Source organism: Crocuta crocuta, unplaced genomic scaffold (assembly GCF_008692635.1).
Source record: "Crocuta crocuta isolate KB4526 unplaced genomic scaffold, BGI_CrCroc_1.0 scaffold26, whole genome shotgun sequence".
In the NCBI taxonomy this organism is placed as follows: Eukaryota; Metazoa; Chordata; class Mammalia; order Carnivora; family Hyaenidae; genus Crocuta; species Crocuta crocuta.
In genome coordinates, this window is record NW_027532249.1 from 4,823,714 (window position 1) to 4,844,909 (window position 21,196).

At 41.4% G+C, this 21,196-nt stretch overlaps 1 protein-coding gene across 4 annotated transcripts in view; it reads right to left on the minus strand.

The window, feature by feature from the left end:
* The window catches only part of PTPRM (protein tyrosine phosphatase receptor type M), a 588,144-nt gene that overhangs the window by 132,519 nt on the left and 434,429 nt on the right, over positions 1-21,196 (minus strand). For 2 of the 4 annotated variants that reach the window (XM_077778074.1, XM_077778073.1), the window contains 3 exons: positions 15,283-15,434; positions 11,257-11,331; positions 6,011-6,198 (listed from right to left, as the gene is read on the minus strand). In XM_077778074.1, coding sequence (XP_077634200.1) covers positions 6,011-6,198; positions 11,257-11,331; positions 15,283-15,434 — 415 coding nt within the window. The remainder of the gene's footprint in view (positions 1-6,010; positions 6,199-11,256; positions 11,332-15,282; positions 15,435-21,196) is intronic. The other 2 variants (XM_077778076.1, XM_077778075.1) reach the window with 1 other exon arrangement.

The following is a 21,196-nucleotide window of genomic DNA, read 5'->3' on the forward strand; positions in this document are numbered from 1 at the left end:
GATTGAAGAAAACCAGAAAAACCAACTGATTCTTTTTGTTGAGTCAAAGCAGCAACTGGACACTTTCTTGACATTTTATCCCCAGAGACGTATCGTCATTCATTTGCCTCAGTGAATCCTGAAGCCAAACATTCCACAGCATCTTTTCTTTCATGTTTATTTTAGAGAGATACAGAACACAAGCAGGGGAAGAGCAGAGAGAGGGAGAACAGAATCTGAAGCAGGCTACAGGCTCCAAGCTGTCAGCACAGAACCTGATATTGGGCTTGAACCCACGAACCATGAGATCATGATCTGAGCCAAAGTCAGCTGCTTAAGTGACTGAGGCACCCAGGTGCCCCTCCATAGCGTCTTTTTGAATGGGAATGGAGTGATGTAGTTCATATGACACTTTCCTGTAAATAGTTTCCCTCTCCCCTTTACTTTTCCTGGGGCTGATTATTATCTTTCAAGCAATTCCTGGCTGCCTCATACAAATAAGGTTTAAAAACTAAGTTGTGCTAAACAGTGCAGGAATGAGTCTCTATCCAAACACAGGAGAGCCTCATGTTAACCTGAAGTCTTGCTTCTCTTCTCGTGGCTTCCGGAGTGATGTTCAAGCTTCCTGGTGACCCTTTGTGATCACACCCCTAGCCCTTCCTAGGATTCGGGCACACAGCACCACTGCCTTTTCTGAGTACACCCCTTTGTCTTGCTTTTCTGTCTACCTGGAATCTGCCCTCTTCCACTTTCTCTTGGTTAACTCCCCCTTTTCCTTCCTTCCTTCCTTCCTCTTCCTTCCTCTTCCTCCCTTCCTCCCTCCCTTCCTTCCTTCCTTCCTTCCTCTTCCTCCCTCCCTCCCTCCCTTCCTTCCTTCCCTTCCTTCCTTTTTTAAATGTATTTATTGTCAAGTTAGCTCACATACAGTGTAGCCTTGGCTTCAGGAGTAGAACCTAGTGATTCATCACTTATATATTAACACCCAGTGCTCCTCCCAACAAGTGCCCTCCTCAATGCCCATCACCCATTTCCCCCTTTCCCCTGCCCTCCCCCACCATCAACCCTCAGTTAGTTCTCTGTATTGAAGATTCTCTTTTGGTTTGCCTCTCTCCCTCTATGTTTATATATTATTCTTCCTTCCCTTCCCCTTTGGTCTTCTGTTAAGTTTCTCAAATTCCACACATGAATGAAATTGTGATATCTGTCTTTCTCGGCCTTACTTATTTTACTTAGCATAAAGCCGCCAGGTCCATCCACGTTGTTGCAGATGGCAAGATTTCATCCTTTTTCATCACCAAGTAGTATTCCATTGTATATATATCTTCTTTACCCAATCATCAGTTGATAGACACTTGGGCTCTTTCCATACTTTGGCTATCGTTGAGAGCACTGCTATAAACACTGAATTCCCACTTACTTCTTAAGGGAAGAGTCATTCTAGCCCAGCCTGGCACCCTAGGCTTGGCAATGTGCCCCCAGTGTCCATGAAAGAACTGTTGCAAATCCCTTTTGTGGGGTTTAACCTGATGGCCGCACCGCAGTCCCTGCATGGCTGCTTCCTCCAGTACAGTGAGCTTCCCAATGGCAGGGTAGAAAGTTCTCTGCATCCCCAGAATCCAGCAGCGTCAGATTCACAGCCCCGGCTTAGCACACGCTGGTGAATTAATGAGTGCAGTAACTTGTTAAAGTAACCGCCCCTCCTCCATCTTTTGCTGCCAAAAACACTACCTGAAACCTTTTTAAAAATAAAGAGTATTTTGTGGTCTAGAGTCACACCATTCCCTAGGACCTTCCTAATTTAGATATGAAAATACTCTTTTAGCCACAAAAGGTGACAGCATATATTTTGAAATGCTTATTTTCTCAAAGTCTTTGTCCATGGAATCAAACCTACTAACTAATTTTCAGTTAGCTTTTACTGAGATCTTTTTTTTTTTAAGTTTTTTTATTTGAGAGAGACAGAGACGGTGTGAGCAGGGGAGAGGCAGAGAGAGAGGGAAAGAGAGAATCCCAAGAAACCATGAGATTGGGGGATTGAACTCAGGAAACTGTGAGATCATGACCTGAGCCAAAACCAGGAGTAGGCCACCCATGTGCCCCATTTAATGGGAACTTTTGATGATACATCAAACATGGTAAAGAATCCATCTAGTGCCATAGATGAAGTAAAAATGCACTATGCCATGAAGTGACTGGCTCACTCTGTCCTTAGAGTGCTGACCACAAGCAATGACAGAGATGTACTGAAGCCACAGAAATGACGTAATCTCTCTGTAAAGAACACCATGTGAAGTCTTCTCTTGGATCTTACTATAAGTATGTTAGTATGTTTCTCTTTTACTAGTTAACACTTCAACTAGGTGCCAGATTCAATTCTAGCACTTATGATGCTAAATGAGTTAATCCCCACCACAAGCTTAGGGGTTGACACTATAGTGATTCCATTTTACGGATGAGGAAACTGAGGCCCAGAGAGGTTACATAACTTGCTCAAGGTCACACGGCTAAAAAGCAGCAGAGCTGAGCTGCAATGCCAGCATTCTGGCACCAGAGCCTGTGTCCCAAACCACAGCCTCTCTGTACTTGCTCTGTGCAACTTCACACCGCACCAGGCAGCCAGGGCACTCCTGACTTCCGGTGTGGATTAAACGAAAGGCTGCACACTTTACCACATGGTTCACAGAGGTGTGTTTGGTTAGAGTTCCAAAAGCTGAATAAACTTGGAGAAATACATGCTTACGGGTGTTCCAGGTTCACACTAGAATGAAAGTCACCTGAGGACTGAGAAAGGAAAGCAAGGAAACTGTAACCCGGGACCTTGCCCTACCCTGTTGCTTTCTGTATGTTCGGTTGTGCCTCTAAAGACGCAGGTATGGGATTCAGTGATGCAGCAGGTAGGGTGGCAAGGGCAGGACTAAAGGTGCGACTCCTTCCTGCAGCACCACACCCCTGCACAAGCGTCATACGCCCTGTGAATGCCCTGCAACGGCCCTCCCTCCTAGGTCAGCGACACCCTCCCCCCCACCCCAAATACGGCAGCAGGTGGTGGGGAGACTTAACCTGAAAATTCCAGAGCGCTAGGATTATCCCCAACAGAATTTTCCATTTTGCAATTCTCCCCATAATACCTTCCTGTTTCTTCCTGCTTTCCTCGCCAAGGTGTGCTCTTTAAAAATTTTTTCCCCTTTCTTCTTCTTTAAAAGAAGCCAGCAAACTGATAATGGGTTGGGTGTTTAAAAGTATTTGTAAGTATCTCTACCCCCAGTTTATTGAGATATAGTTGACATGTAACATTGTGTACGTTTAAGGTGTGCAGTGGGATGATTTGGTACACATATATGTTACTTTGAAGCAGTCCTCTCTGATCCAGTAAAAGGCTAGAGAAGAAAAAAAAAAGTTTTTTGAAATGTAGTTAATGGGGTGCCCGGGTGGCTCAGTCGGTTAAGTGGCCAACTTCGGCTCAGGTCATGGTCTCATGGTTCGTGGGTTCGAGCCCCGCATTGGGCTCTGTGCTGACAGCTAGCTCAGAGCCTGGAGCTTGCTTTGGATTCTGTGTCTCCCTCTCTCTCTGCCCCTCCCCCACTTGTTCTCTGTCAAAATAAAATAAAGACCTAAAAAGTTTAAGAAAAAAAGAAATGTAATTAATTAATACAACATATGATTTCAGAGTGTAACAATCCTTGAAAAATCATCAATTATAATAGGCTTAAAATGAGTATATGCTGTTTTAGTTTGCACTTATATATCATATTTCTTCAGGAGATATGAATGGGAAATGATTTTTTTTGTGCACTTTCATTAAAAAATTTTTTTTTAATGTCTTTTATTTATTTCTGAGAGAGAGAGAGAGAGNGAAAAAAAGAAATGTAATTAATTAATACAACATATGATTTCAGAGTGTAACAATCCTTGAAAAATCATCAATTATAATAGGCTTAAAATGAGTATATGCTGTTTTAGTTTGAACTTATATATCATATTTCTTCAGAAGATATGAATGGGAAATGATTTTTTTTGTGCACTTTCATTAAAAATTTTTTTTTTAATGTCTTTTATTTATTTCTGAGAGAGAGAGAGAGAGAGAGTGTGTGAGCAGGGGAGGGTCAGAGAGAGAGGGAGACACAGAATCGGAAGCCGCCTCCAGGCTAGCCATCAGCACAGAGCCCAACACCTGGCTCGACTGAGCCATCCAGGTGCCCCTTTTTTGTGTACTTTCAAATACGCATCATCTATAGTGTGTTACAGGAAGTCTCGAGGTATTTTTATACAGTTCATGAAAAATAGGAGTCAGGTTATTTTATGAGTTGTTATTTGAGCCTATAACTAATCTCTTTGACATTAACATCTTTAATAAACATTTGAGCAATATCTGCATTCAGAATACTGGAGAGAACGAAGACATCATCTCTATTCATTAGGCTTATATTTTCTCACTAACCTAATTTTGTCTTTCATGAGATATTCATGCTTTTGGAAGTCTTATTCTTAATCCTATTAATTCCTAAGCTAGCCTTTAAAAGTGCGTGAGGAAATATGCAAAGGCAGTCAGTTTCACCAAGTTATAAGTTAAATTGCTAAAGGTGGATGTAAGAATTTCAGGGTTGCTAAAATGCAGAACTTTATCTGAAAATACTGCCTGGACTTAACTCCAACCCCCCAAGGCCCGGTTTGTAGTAGTTTCCTAGCTCAGCAGCCTTCCGAGCCAAGGTCACTGGGAACACAGGAGGATGCCCTTGTAGGCAGGGCGGAGTGTGTATCTGTCTGTCTCTTTGTCCATGTTGGCCTAAAGACCCAGTCTTAAAGCAACCCCGCGGTGGTGCAGCTCTGACGACTGTAATGAAATCTTGGGCAACTCGGCTGAGAAATGCAGCTAAACCCAAGACAATGCAGCATCTGGGGCAGGGAATGAAGTATCACGAGTGTCCCTGAGAGGAAAAAGCAGCAGTCTGAAACTCGTAGAGTAAGAGGTGGTAGGAAGGGATTTTTAAAAATACTCTTTTTATTTTTATTTTAGAGAGAGAGAGAGATTGCGAGAGTGAGGGAGAGGGCAGAGGGAGAGACAAAGAATCTTAAGCAGGCTCTGTGCCGAGGTCCAATGCGGGGCTCGGTCCCACGACCCTGGGATCACGACCTGAGCCGAAATCAAGAGACAGATGCTCAACCCGCTGGGCCACCCAGGCGCCCCTAAAATACTCTTAATTCCAGACAAGAAGTTTCCCAGCTTTGAGGTGGTTAGGTAAAGACAGTACCGAAAACACATTCTAAAATGTAAAAAGCTACAATCTAAATAATCTTGTTTTTGCTCTATGTACACTGCTACTTTTTCTTCACCAATGGGTGTGAACTCATTTTATTCGAGAAGGTAAACAGAGAAGCCCTCCCCCCGCCCCCTCCCCACTCCAGTGACAGAATGCTTCTATGAATCAGACTTCTCCAAATCAGTTAATTCTCTCTGGTTCTTGAATGACTTTCTAATGGAATTAGCTAATGATGGAGGTGGCTAAGGGAGCCCTTCATTTCAGGTAAGGTAGGAGCACATCACTGTGTCTGGAGATGCCCCCCAAAACTGCCTGCTCTAGATCCCGCCACAGCCACACGCTCTCCGGGCTGGCGGGACAACAGCTGTCACGGCCGTGACACGAGCCAGTGTCTCATCTCCAGCACATGACATCACTGGTTGGTCTGTAATCACGTTAAGGGGACAGTTTCTTCCTGGACAACCACCACAACAGCATTAGGACTTAACATCACGCTTAATTATAGAACAAGCCAAGAAGCATAATCACGGATGGGGAGAGAGCCCGGCAGGCCTCTGTTTCATCGCATTTACGGGGAATAAGGGAAAGTGATCTTCCTCTTTCCATTTTATGTACGTTACCTTCCCGGTAATGAGTCTCATCGCCGGATGGAAATGGGTGCCTGGGATGAAAGCCAGGGCCCCACTGGCCCGCTGCAGGTGTCGGGAGCACGGTACCTGTCAGGAGGCCTGGGAGGGCCAAGAAGGAGCCCAGCGTGCAGAACTCGCGCTCACCTCATACTCCTCCTTGAAGCCGTAGCCCTCGGCACACTTCATCTGCGTGATGTGCTGGAGCAGGTCTGCCACGCGGATGGCGGGGTGAAGCTGCCCGGTCTGGTAGGGCACGTCGGCCGGCTCACGCTTCTTGTAAGTATGGGACTGCACCAGGCTGCTGGTGTCGCTGGCCATGGTGTGGCTTTCGTCTGGGAAGAGAAGGCCATGAAGGATGTGAGGGAAGACCACCGGGGCCACTGAGAAGCCTCAGCTGCCGGTGCCGTCCCCCTCCCCCTCCAGCCGCCACAGCCCCTATGGCGGTGGCTCAGCCGAAAAGGCAAGTTAAATGTTTAGAAATTTGAATGGGATTGGCAGTACTGATAGGCATGAGGCAGAGATCTCCGTTTTTACAAAGCAGTCCAAACGATGTATTGCTTTCACAAAGCTAGTCGGTAGGAACCCTTCAGCCTTTGGGTGCTAAGGTTTACGGAAGTTTCAGCCGGAAACTTCACCAAGGCCTGGCACGAAGCCGGCCTTGCATTTATTTTTCCAAAGATCAGGTAACCAGTTTGTATGATGAAGTAAATAAACTCTGTACAAATGTTCTGTGAGCAAAATAAAAGTGCACAGAATGGGTTGGCTTATAAAGCTAGCGATGGAAACGTGGACTTGACACGTGACATCCAAGGAAAGCAGAAACTGAAAACGGAACTTGGTCTGATGGGTCCCTTGCATGCGCCAGTGTCAGAAAGCTTGACAGAAGACTGTGGACCAGCACATCACACATGGAATGTTCTGCAAGAGCTAACATGCAGGCCGGCACGCAGCAGAACCAGCTGGCTTTGTCCGAATCTACAGATAAGACACACACACTCCCGATCCCTCCACACCTTTTCCATGGGCAAATGGGGGAACTTACCATTTATTGGCACTTTTAAGAAGGTACATATCAGGAGAAAAGAGGAGGAGAAAAAGGAAACAGGGCATAAGCGACAGTACTGTGTGAATAATTACAGGTCGTTTTTATTCTGTGCTTTACGTTTATAGTTAAGTTTTCTATTCGTAGGTGATCAGAGGTCAAAGCCTCAAGTCTCTAGTCACATCAGGATGGGGGTGTCGTATTTCAACACCAAATAACAAAAAGGAGGCTAAAATAGAATGGTAATTGCTTCTCATCCCCCAGGAACTAAGTAATGACTCCATAAAGTCTTATTTGTACTCGACACGTTTTCTCCTTTAAATTTCTTGAACAGGTCAAACCAAATTGTATTACAAAACTAATGTCAAAATTTGGTCAAATAAGCCTAAAGAGGCTCTATTTTGGTGGAAGACTCCTACTAAATTAGATTAATGAACTGCAGAAATCGTAGCTATTAAAAAAAAGTCTTACGCAGGAAGGTGCTATTAGATTAAGAGCTCGACGTGCTACAGGTTAGCTCATTATAATGCTGAATCCCTCTAGTCATTTTGTAATTGAGGGTGTCCCATAAAGTGTAACGCTCCCTTCGCTTAAGACGAGAATGTTAAATCAAAATTGAGTCCAGGTATAAAGAATTAAAACACACACACACAAAAAGGTACGTTCATTTAAAAAAAAAATTCCCAGATTGTTTATCAACATGGGAAATTCAGCAATGGGTATTCTTTCTTTCTCTTTCTTTCTTTCTTTTTTTTTCACTGAGAGATTCAGCTCCAAACAAATTGAATTCAAGGGCACTTGGTTAGCTGGGCCTGGCTTTCAAACCTCAGTTCTATCTGCATCGCAAAGCACCTGGGGATGCATGGCATGAAAGGTGGTACACAAGTGTGTAGCTATGTTGCTGTTGCTGAAATGGCACCTGGGTCACTACAAGGTGGCTAAAGACACAAAGACGAAATAAAAACGGGTGGTAAATTGATTTATGAGTTGGATTTTCATTTGGATTTGCTTTGAAATTTTAGCCATTCAGAGGTTCCCATTTTATTAGAAGAGTCACAAGTAAACCGGGACATTTTCACATCAGATTTGCTTGTTGGCAAGTGCCAAGCTCATCAAGGGAGTACAGTGTCCCTGTGGAAGTACTGAGCCCATGGAGCTTTGAGCTACTCCAGCAGGAAGTTCTGTTCTTTATACTAAAATAAATGGAACATTAATTAGTTTCCCCCCGTGCATCTCCTGTTCTCTCAGTTCTGTACCTTTTGGGAGGGGCATAATTAAATGTCTTCCATTGTCGAATGACCTTCTAATCTTTCCCTGAACGAATCATCTGGGCCTTTCTTGTGGAGGCACCACAGCCGGGCTGGGCTCTGATCCAGGGGCCAGGTGTTCTTGGAAGGTTTAATTCCCAGAGCGACAACCGCCGTTACCACTGCACTTATTGCCACCCCGCCCCCACCCCTGCCGCATTATGATCTCGTGTGTGGGACCCATTTTTATGCATTTAAACACTACCGAGGCCATCTAAGAAATGAGTGCTATTATCAAGTACATAGATTCGAGTGGGGAACAAGGCTTCTCGTGCCATATGTGATATGAAACTGGGGCACCTACCCTCTTAGAAATTCTTGATTCCACCAAAATTAGTGATTAATCAGTTGGCTCTGACTTAAAAACAACAATCACTGATAATACATATCATCTGTCACTGATTTCCTGTATTTGTTTAAAAATTATCCACTAACAATTTTTTCAATTACAAATTTTGCCTAAGAGGAAATCAGGAACAAAGCTTTTTGCTAACAGTTCTGATTGTTTTTGAAGAACTGTGAATTAATTCTACCTATACCCTTTAGTAGATTATCTTGAATTCTCAACAAACCAGCTGAAAAATCTAGAATTGAAATGACTGCTATGTTTTAGATGTGTGTGTGGGGTGTTCTATCTACTTATCCTGATATCAGTATCTGTCTATCAGCATTTGATTATCTAGTAATATCTATATCCATCAATCATTATCTATGTGTCCACATATCTACCTATCAATCTCTCTCCCTTGCTCTCTTTTTTTTTCTTGGCAAGAAAATGATGTAAAGGCATACTAAAACTCTATACTTTAGGCTGGGCACCTCAGCATATAAGAATAAAAGGTGGAGATAATAAAGGATTTTAGGGTGCCAAGGTCCAAGTCACAACAGTTTTCTGAGCATTTGCTCGTCTTAATGTAAATTATAATAGCGTTGTTCCCCAAAAGTGCCAGAGTAGATGTACAGCTTATCTTCTTCCCATAGTGTCAACAGATAATCCCATGAATTCTCACTATGTGATACATGGACTCACATTTGCACCAAACTCATGGGGGGTATGGTTCCCAAGCACCGCCGTGTGCTGTGTTGGTACGTGTGTAAGCCAGTTGTGATCAAACTTATTTGTCAATCTGGCTGACTTACTTTTCACAAATGTACATCCCTTTTGATACTTGAATTGTCTGTTCCAGAGATTCCCTTTTGGTAAAGAAGCCTAACGAAGTTTAAAGGATGTCATTAGTGTTTGTAATAACACAGTATCGACTTTAAAAAAATGATATTTGTTTAATAAGCTTATCTTAATTCTGCTGTGCAATCGGAACATCTTCTTCCCTCTGACCGTGCACAGCTCAGCCCTCCCTACTCCAGCTACCCCCAAGGTCAGAACATCTACTGGAGGAGCTGCAGAATGAATGCTGCGGCACACAAAGAAATTGCAAATCTTCGCTTATCAAAAGATTCTGCAAATGTCATCTGCATGTAGATTACATTGTTCGGGTGCCTAAAATTAGCCTGTGCCCCTTACTTAGGAAAAGAATAAAAATGCAGCCTTCTCCGCATAGAGCTGGCATTCTAATAGGGAATGGGGGGTTGGTGAGCTCTGTTTGTTAGTCCTCAAAATGATGCAAATTCAAAAATTTGGGTTTATGTCCATTCTTAAACTCCCGTCTGAGGTCATATGGAGCTCAGGCCGCAAACTTGCTTAAGCCCAGAAAACACCGTAAGGAAAACAAATCACCCTCTATGGGAAAATCGTAACAACTTAGAGAAAAGAGAAGCACAGGGGGAAAAATTGTATTGCAAAGATATCAACCCTTGTAAAGAGAATTAGGAAGCAGAAAGTTGAACAGCTGTTGGATGAAAATCTTGCTACGAGGAATTGGTATATACCTTGAAGTCATTTGTGTTGTGCTCCTTTTCAGTAAGGTTAGTAGTAGAGAGAGAACACAGCTGTGATACACTTGGGTTATTTATGCATCTCAAATGCAACAGCAGCTCATGCTTGTTTGGTTATAGCCAGGTAATGCTATTTCTCCAAAACCTTCTTACATGGGACAAACGGGATTTTTTTTTTTTTTTTTGCAGCTCCCCACTGGGAACAGATTATATTTTCAATGCATTCTGCCCTACTGGGCTAACATTTTATTTCATTTCTAGTGACATCTGACACATAATACACCATGTGATTATAACATGCCATCTTGTCACTGTGCTGCTGAGAACATCAGCTTCTTTGAAATTCCTCTGTGTGACAGACACTCTGGAATGCCAGGGCGGAGGCCCTGGGTGGCTTGGAGGAGGGGTAGGGGACCAACACTCGACTGTGATCATTTTTCTGCATAACATTTGGCATAATTAGAAAAAACGCTATTTTTGAAATTGAAGTGAAAAGAAGAAGCGGTTTCTACTTTTTACGACCGTCACATTACAGAATTCAGCTCTTGGAAATACACAGCTGCCTGATGACATACTGTGTTTCTCCTTGGGATCAAATCTGATGTGAAGTTCTGAACACATAGAGTTTGGAAAACGCCAGAGTCGGGATGGTTCATTTGAATCTTTTGGTATCATTTCCAATATAACATGAGGCAAACCCTTCTTATCAACGGAGACTGTTTGGAGAAAGTCTTTTTATTATCTGTGCCCTCCCCCCAGGTCACCCGCCACCCCCTTGTCCTGCTTATAATCACTGCATCATACAGACTAGAACTCCAGGCTCCTATAGAGTGGCCCCTGACTTTGTAAATTACTCCTGCAATAAACTGTGATAAAGGGAAATGTTCTCACCTAAAATTGCAGTTGGCACAAATGGGTCTGTCATACATCATAAGCAGGTCAATGCAGAGAAAGTAAAAAGAGAGAGAACAGTAAATGATTGATGAAAGGCCCCCCACTTTCCCCGCAGAAAGCCATAGAATGCATCGGGTTACAACACATCAAACATATTAAGCTCCTAAAGCATCATGGGCAGCAAAGTGAGAGCGTGGATTGATTCTGATTGCTATGGGGTTATGAATGGATGGAAGAGCGGAAAAATTTGTTACCTGGGTAGTAGGAATTGGGCACCGATGTGCTCAGTGTATTCGTTTTCATTGTAAAGGATGATGGTGAAGACACAGCTGTAAAGGAGAGAAGAACTAGTCAGCAGTTGCAGAGAGGCAAAGCCTGAAAATATGGCCCTCTGAGGTCACTCAGAAGGACAGTGTGCTGCTAGAGACTTCACTGAAGGAATGCTGGACGTCTACTCAAGCCTATGTGGTGAATCTTATCATTTCCCACTGTCTCCAGAGGATCCCTTGTATTTTAGAGGACAGGCACCCTTTTACCACTTAAAAGGTTTTCTTTCCCAACAAATGAAGAAAAATCCCCATAACCTCTGCCGTCATTTTGAATTGAGAAATTCATTAGACTTCTATTTTGACTTCTGGACATTGCTTTTAGAATTCTAGTATTATGCCAAGTTGTTTTCTTTCTTTTTTTTTTTTTTTATAACTAAGGGTATGAGAAAGTGTCTACACATGGCTTTTGAAGAATTTTCTGAATGTCAATTTTCACAATTTGCTAACTCCTCTCCTTCCTCCTATTTTGGAAATCCTGAGAACTTTCCACAAAGTTATGAGCTGGTTTATGAAAAATAAAGGTGATGTTTCATGTGTACTATATTTAAGATTAAAGCTGTGTGCCTATACATTGTTCTCTTAGTCTTTTCAATCTTTATAAAAAATGCTTATTTTTCTTTGAAACTTTCCTCTGAAAGATTCAGGATTTAACTATTAGACCTTTTCTCTCTCCCTGTTATGGAGAGGGAAAGTCAATCCCATCCAATTTATTTGATTTCACTTAAAGTGGATAGTTCCCTTTTTAAAAGTAGTTTGTGAAGTCTCTTCAACATCTTAATTGATTAAGTGCTTTAAAATCACTTTAATTTCATTAAAGTGTAAGGATAAATGATTTGAATGTGCTCAAGTGTTTAAGCTGGTTAAACGTAAGCTAAATCTTCACTTTCCAATGTAGTGATATGATTTATTTGATGCTAAAGTTCTGGAACAGGACACTAATACCCAATTACATGATTTTATTATGGGAAGAAGTACTAAAAACCTGTGGATACTGTATGTTAACTTTATTCTGGTGACATGTTAATATATTTTAGCTCTCTTGAAGCAGTTCCTTTTTGATGGTGTTTTTTAACCTCTGTTTATATGTTTAAAATGTAGAATTAGTAAATGACAGACCAAGAACCAGAATCCAGGCTGCCTGTCATTTATAAGATGTTTTTCTAAAATAGAGACATACCGTATTTATTATGCATGTTTATGGTAAACTGCCAGGAAAAAAAACGAGAAACTGATGAAAATAAGAACAAAAAACCCGAGTACTTACAAAATGTGCTAGGGTCAGTGAGAATAACACCTATTACCAGCAGATATTTTTATGTTATTGGTAAAAATGCGCAAAGCAGATACAAAATAGCCGTGTTTATTTTCACCTTTTTAAAAAATATATTTTAAATACTTTTGTCTTTAGTGTAAAAATTAAGCCCAATCCCACCGTACATATTTATTTTTTCCCTTGGCATAACGTATTAAAAGAAGATGGTTGGGCACCTGGGTGGCTCTGTTGGTTGAGTGTCTGATTTTGGCCCAGGTCATGATCTCATGGTTCATGAGTTGCAAGCCCTGCATCTGGCTCTGTGCTGACAGCTCAGAGCCTGGAGCCTGCTTCGGATTCTGTGTCCCCCTCTCCACTCCTCCCCTGCTCACACTCTGTCTCCTTCTCCCCGCCCCCCAACTCATGCTCTGCTTTTCGGTCTCTCAAAAAATAAATAAACATTTAAAAAAACTTAAAAGAAGATGGTACAGCTCCCATTTGCTTTGGTGGACAGATCATCCCCCATTCTCATAAATGTTCTTGTGCTTATTTTTAAATTCTCCAATTTTATTTTTTTTCCAGTGTCTCATTTCTAAAAGCTACTCGCCTCCCAACCCTAAAAGATGTCAGACATACCCACACTTGCAATACGTCAGGGGCTGGAATCTAGGGGTCTAACAGACCCCTCTCCTGCACATTTCCTCGCCCAGCAGCTCACCTCTTAATTTGAAGGCACTAGGAGAGCACTATGATAGTTTGTCGTCAGGGTCACCCCCGACGCAGGAGATTCGAAGGCACTTCTTCATTGCTCAGAGAGTGGGAGGCAAATGGCCCACTGCTGTGCTTCCTCCTCCACTGGCTTTACTGACAGGAGGCATAAAATAATGGCTCATGGCAGATGAGCCAGGGAAGTGGACGCTGCTTTCTGCAGCAATCTCTTTGCCTGAGCATTTCTGGATTTCTACAGAGACTCTCACTGTTTGAGAAGTGACTGCCAAATTAAATTTCCTGTCCAGAGGCAAATATCCCCTGTTGTTCAAACTTCAAAAGCCTAGAAACTACTCTTGTAGGTTTCCACTCTGGGCAGGTAATTCCTAGTAAATTTATGCGTGAGGAGTTTCACCATGAAATAGGAAATTTGGAACATTAATGGGTTATACGAGGAAGTGAGAACACCTTTCTTTGCGATCCCTTTCATAATGACATTGAAGAATTAACCAGTACTACCAAGATTCTAACCCTGTTTGACTCTTCCCATCCCAGCCCACAAGAGTGCGTCACAACACACACACACACACACTCTCTCTCTCTCTCTCTCTCTCTCTCTCTCTCTCTAATGCAAAAAAAAGAGCAGATTCTATGAAAAAAGGGGATGTAGCTTGTGGGATACTAGAGTACCACAGATTATATCACCTACACTGAAAATGACACCAAAGGGCAAAAAGAAATGACCAAGGGTGAGGAAAGCCATCCTCACCATTGGGGTGACAGCTGACAGCCATGCTTGCTGAGCCCTTGCTCTACTGGGCAAGGTGTACATTTAGAAGAATAAATGTGCCGCTAAGTAGGAAGAGGTGGGCAACTACAGCCACCATAAACAGAAAGCAGTCAGCGCCAGAACTCTCTGGAGCCTTGCTGAATGTAGGAGAGAGGCAAAGTGTGGGAGAAGTGGACACTGACCGCACAGTGACTGGAAAAGGGGCTGGAGGATGGGGGGAGGTGCCTGGGAGCTGTAGTAAAAGAACAGGCTGAGTGGGTGGTAGGGACACAGCACATACTGTCCACGCTGCTATTAGGCCCTTGCCCGCCCCCCCCCCCCCCCGTCCCTGAGACCCTAACTCTGTGCTTCCCAGTCACGGTTCCAGCCTTTCTGCATGGTGATAGCTGCATTTTTGTTCTATCCTCTTGCTGAGTTTTGCAGCCAGCAGCAGCAGCAGGCTGTGGGTGTGGATTTCACACAGTAAAGAAACTTCTGACCCTGAACCCAGCATGGCCACACACTACGGAATCAGGCATCCAACACAGGACTTACTTCCGGTCCCTGAGAAGATCACCAGGGACACAACAACTCCTTTTGTTCTTCATATACTTAATCTGGTAGCTCTCTAAAATAATGCCTTGGGCCGGGATCACAGGTGGTAGTATGGGAAGGTATTAGCTGAAGCTCGGTTTACCTGCCTGGTGTGAGATGTAAGACTCGTGAAGCGCAAATACAGTTTAACTTATTAATTGCCACTAACAGCCCTATAATAAAGGCAGAACCTGTCAGCTAAACAAATAAACAATTAACTTGTTACTGCCATTTACTGAACTGTTTTATAGCAGGCTTCACTGTGTAGTTCCACACCTGGCTAGCTTATGAACAGGAACTCAACAACAAAAAGGATGATGAGAAGCAGGTGCCTTCTTCTTCAAGAAGAGAAAAGCCTTCCCATTAATGCTCTCTAAGGCTTTACAGAAACTTAAGTGTGGTTTCCTATGCTCCCTGTTCTGGCCCTACCATTTTTGCAGTATCATCCTTTCTTAGGCAATCCATGGTTCCCAGTGAAGTTTTCGGAATCACTTAAGGGGATGGAGAAACCAATGGGGCATAAGAATTCTTCAGGGAGTTTTTTTTTTTTTTAACCCCCCCCCAGTACTATCCAGCATCCTGGAGAACCACAGAAATGCCCTAGAAGGTAAGAAATGTATGCACTTACATCTCCCGTTCAGATTGTGTGTGTCCATGAATGAGAACGCCTCGTCGCAGTTGGTGCCTTGCTCAGCATAGCTCTTGTCCATTGAGTTCACCATCACGGTCATCTCCTGCCGGGTGCTGCTCATTGTCTCCTTCCGCTTCTTGGCTAGTTTCCTTAGGACAAAGAGTTCATTATATAGACGTGCAGTGTGAATGGAAGATGGGGCCTTGACATGTGTAATGAGTAACCATCAAGAATAACTTCTATTGAATCATTGGTATTCATTCACAACATCCATTTATGGTGGCTTCTAGATGTCAGTTTCTCTGCCAGTTGCACAGAGACAGAGAATAAAAACCTCCTCTGCCCATCCTCAAAAACCCCCACAGTGACATTAGGAATATAGAGCCTAAAATATTACTTTCTCTTGCTCCTACTATATGCTACATTAAAATGATCAATGGCCCTCGCACAATACAATCATAATCTATTTACTAATTGGCTTCTAGAGTTCCCAACTTTTTACCACATCTTTTTCTACGTTCAGTGTCAAAGAGTAGATCCCCTGATAAATATCTGCCAGACAAAACTGAAGTAATCCAAAGATGAATCTAGGAGGCACACTGTAAAAAACAAAAGCAGGCAAGGAGTGAAGAAAGCGGTATAATTGGGTGATGTGCAGAAAGGGAGCAGGCCATCACACACAGCCTCCCCAAGGCAGGAAAGCTCAGGCCTCCGGTGCATCGGAGGCCATATCCTGACTTCTCAGATGGCTGTGGCATGACTAAATTCCACATGGCTCCAGACTAGTTCCTCACCTAGGCAGGTCAACAGAGCAGAAGATAGTGAGATTTCAAGGTGCTTCAGCAAAGGAGTAAGTCCCTATGCCCCTCCCTCCATGGAAGAGAATGCACAAAGGTCAAGAGAGTGAGAGATATTTCCAATTTTTCTGGAGACACACAGTTTAACTCTGGCCTCTGCATCTGTGCTCACCGTGTGTCAAAAACTCATAATCTCAAGTTATAAATACCTGGACGGCGCCATAAACACGTAAGGAAAGTGACATACAAATGAAAAGATGAAGCCAAGTTTTACAGTTCTTACCACTGGAGGTTGTTTTATGTACCTGGGACAGCCATGAATAGAATGAGAGATGCTTAAGAGAAAGGGATAAAGTGAGAAGGTTTAAGACTATCGCACCATAATGCCAAAGATATTATGTCCTAAAATATTCTAATTCTGCCTAAGCACTCAGCAGCATTTACAAAAGAAAATGGCAGCTATTTCTAGTAAATCATCTTGACTCTGATTGACCTAGGACACAGCAGAATTTAAAATGAGCCACATAATCAAAATCACGCCCATATTAGGTGATTGCTAATGCAATGTAAGACATTGACAACACTAGACCATATGGATAATCTTTATTGTCATTTCCAAATGCCACATAATCCAAATGCTTTCTTGCCTGTAGTTATAATAATCTTTTAATTTCATACTCTGAAGGCAGAAGGGTTGCATTAATAAGCTGCTCTTTTTATTACTAAAAGTTGTTGAAGAAAAAGATACATTTTAAACAGAAAAATGAAAATCATCTAGAACTTCTATGACAGTGTTCAAGTTGTAAGGATTTTAAAAAGTAACCCAGGGTGGCTTCCTTGGGAGCTGGCATTCTTCTCTCACCAGCATGCAGTCCATGATGGTCTTCTCTAAAGCCCTCCTTATTTTCTAGTCTGCCATGATAGTCTGAGCTTGGATGTTCTCAACAGGTGTTCTGGACAGAGGCAGCAACCAAGCTCAAGCTCTGCAGCTGCAGGTACAATAACACATTTTCTCTCCACTTCTGAATCTGCCAGCTCATTGGGAAAGCATTTTTAAGCCAGGTTCCCCCAGGAACACCAAAGTGGAGGACTGAGATAATTAGCTCCATAATTCAGGCAAAGCATCCTCTTTTTGCTGGAATTTCTTTGTGTTGGACTGATTTATACAGATACCTGCCTCAATATTCTCTTTTGTTCCACCTATGAAGAAGGGCAATGTCAAGTTCACCAACCCTCCCTCTTTGTCTTTTCTTCTAACGTAATCGCTATAGGTTAGAAATGAGTGAAGGGGGGTGGAGGATGTGTGCACCAATAAAAGCTAAGATTTGAACTGAAAAAGATCTATCTCCTTGCTATTCCTCGAACTGTGTGGACTAATTTCAGTGATGTCAAGCTACACACTTCATTGCTGATCATCTTTAAGCACAAAAAGAAACCCATTAAGGACCTATGAGAGCCTGCTCAAATCAGAGGTCCTGTCAGAGACCCACAGCTAAATTTAAATGTATATTAAGCACATATTCTGTTCCTGAACCTTCTTTAAAACCTGGCTCACAATGCCCTTAAGCTCTAGCAGATGGATCCCCCATGGAGGTCCCAGACATTGTAAATTTTGGGAAAAAACAGAAATCCAGATTTTATGTGGACTTCTTTAATTTTTAAATGTTGTCAAATAATTCAAATTCAAAAAATTAAAACACAGTGTGTGGCGTAAACAAAGATTACTTCTGCTCTCCATTAATGTAAGAGCACTTATATACTCGATTGTGTTAGAATGGAAGGGAGTGGAAACTAACATATAGTGCCCAATAGACAGCGTGTGACAGAACTCTACAAGTGTTATCTCATCTGACCCTACTAATCTTGTAAGAGATCTTCTTACTTCCTAATTTACAGATGAGGGAGTTGGGCCTCAGAGAAGTAAGGTGACTTGTCCAAATGCCATAGATGGCACCCCAGAGCTCCTGACCCCAAAGATATTCATTCCAGAGCAATGTGTTATTTCTAGTGAAGCATTTCATTACATTCCCTTACAAGTTACATTATAATTAATACCAAATTGTGTGAATACTCTATCTTCTCATAACTAAATACAATGCTTTGGAAAAGTAAGATTCACTTACTGGCACCTAGCCAATTATACAAAGAGATGGTATTCAGTATACTTCTTAATGGAATTAATCATTATCATACCACAGTATTATTAAGGACAGTTTTTCTGCAACCTACTTATCAAAAGTAGCTTGCTTGGTTATGGAGGTTTTGAGTCATTGCTTGGGATTTTCATTTGTTCTTATGCACAGCTGAATGCTGTGGTCCGTAATTACAGATCGCTGAGGAAGGTTGGATTGAGAACTGAGGCTTGGAAATGACTATGGATAAATGGAGGTTTTTGCTTTCTCTTTTTCCTATTTCTCTTTTAAGTTTTGCGTTTCAGATCTGTATTTTTTTAAAATGAAAACCTCTAAAATTGTCAGAAAAACTTTGTGAACATAATAAAGTGATTTGTGCAAAAAAAAACCCTACAATGAAGGGAATTTTCTTTGCAATCTTATTTAAAGACACAAGGAAATTTATTTCCCATTTTGATTTTTAACAGATTGTTGCCTAAAATATCTTAAGTCTCCAATCTCCAAATGTAGGTCCATGAATCTCAAAGGCCCATAATAATAATAATCATAATAAACTTCTAACAACATCTAAAAATGGATCATAAAAAATTAGAAGACTTCTTGTGTACAGTCCAACATGTAAAGAGCTTGGAAGTCATCAGCCTGTTCCAAAAAGTAAAAAGCTGAACAAACCAAAAAACAGCAACTCTTAGCTTTGTCAGATGATCAAGGTTATAGGACAAACTGCTGCTCCCAAAACCACAGAGACAAACAGGTGAATACAAAGAAACCTAACCCACCAGAGCAGAAACTCATGAGCAGAAAGCTCTGTGAGAACCAGAGCCAGGATGGGAAAGCTTAAGCTGTAAATGATGAATTACTGGAGGCTCAGGTGGAGAAGTCTGAGACTTAAAAACTCTAGAGGGATGTCCAGTCTTAAGTGTCCACACTTTTATGAGTTTTATCCCTAAGAGCCCTACCAGGTCATCAAAGTAAAGACTGGAGGAAAAAAAAACCCTCAAGCTTCCAGCAGAAGGAGGAGGAAAGCAACCACTTTGAAATACACCCAGAGTAGAGCATTTCTGTGCTTCTTGAAAGAGATTGCCCTCAAGAGGAAGAATTACTATAGCCTAAACTTTTGGGGTTTTATCAAAGCCTAACCAATATGGGGGGAAAATAAATATCTAACTCCAGTTCCCTCCAGCCATCCTGTCCCACCCAGTGGTGGACTACTGAGAAGCACTGAGGAAGGTCACAGCCTAGAAGCACAAATTCACTAAAAGACTAAGACCTAATCATAGATCTAAAGAATGCCTTCCCTCCCTCAACACCTACTATTACATTACTAAGGATCTATTTACAGCAGTTCCTTTTATCCAGTACGTCAAGTCTGGACATCAAGAAAAAATTACAAAGCATATTAAGAGGCAAAAACAAAACAAACAAAAACCTAGAAGAGATAGAGAAAGTACTGGAATAAGACTCAGATGGTAGCAGGGATGCTGGAATGATCACACTGGGTATTTACAATAATTATGATTAATATGCCAAGGGCCCTAATGGAAAAAGTAGACAGCATGCCAGAACAGATGAAGAACATAAGCAGAGATGGGAATTCTAAGTAAAAAATGAAAAAAAATGCTAGAGATTAAAAATGCTGTAACAAAAATGAAGAATGCATTTGATGGACTCATTAGGAGAGTAGATACAGCTGAGGAAAGAAGCTCTGAGTGGAAAGATATGACAATAGAAATTTCTAAAACTGAACAGTAAAGGAAATAAAGACTGAAAAAACAGAGAATATCCCCCAAGCTGTGGAACAACTACAAAAGGTGTAATATACATGTAGTGAGAAACCATAATAAGGAGAAAGGAATAGAAACAATATTTGAAGCAATAGTGACGGAGAATTTTCCCCAAATTATGTCAGATACCAAAATAGATCCGAGAAGCTTACAGTATACCAAAAAGGATAAATGCCAACAAATCTACACCTAGGCATATCATATTCAAACTGAAAAAAGTCAAAGATAGAGAAAAAATCTTGGACACAGGGGAGAAAACAGTTTACTTACATAGGAGCAAAAATAAGCATTGTATCTGGCTTCTTCTCAGAAACCATGCAAGCAGGAAGACAGCAGAGTGATATATTTAAAATGGTGACAGCGAGAGAGAAAAAAATTCTAGAATTCTGTCTGTACCCTGTAAAATTATCCTTTAAAAGTGAAGGAAATGCAGAGATTCTCTCCGACAAAACTTGAGGGAATTTGTTGTCAGTAAATCTGCCTTGCAAGAATTTTTAAACAAAATTCTACAGAAAGAAGCAAAATGATATAGATCAGAAATTGAGATTTACATGAAGAAAAGGACAAAAGAAGAAATGAAAGTAAAATAAAAACTGTTATTTTCTTATTCTTAATTAACCCAGTAAGTAACAGTTTGTTCAAGATAAGAATGGCAAAAATATAACTGATGATAGTTTAAGTAAAATGAATGATAACAGTGATACAAAAGACAGGAGGCAGGAATTAGGAATCCTTTATTACTATAAAGTACTTACACTATCTGTGATGTAGTATAATGCCATGTGAAGGTAGAATTGGATTAGTTGTAAATGTATATTGCTAAATGTTGGGTAACACTAAAAGAAGTTTAAAGATAACACAGAAAGGAAAGAAAATGGAACAATATAAAATGCTCAATTAAAACCCCAAAGGCAGAAAAAGACTGAAAAACAAAAATAGGAAGAAGGGAAATGAATGGAAAACATAACAAACATGGTAGAAAATAATTCAACAATATCAATGATCACTTTATGTGTTGATGGCCTAATACCAATTAAAAGACAGAAACTATCAGAGTGGGTCACAAAACAAGATGCAAACAATATGTTGTCTCCAAGAAGCCCACTTTAAAACTAAAGATACATATAAATTAAAAGCAAAAGGATGGAGAAAGATACAGAATATTAATATTAATCAAAAGAAAGCAGGGATAGCTCCA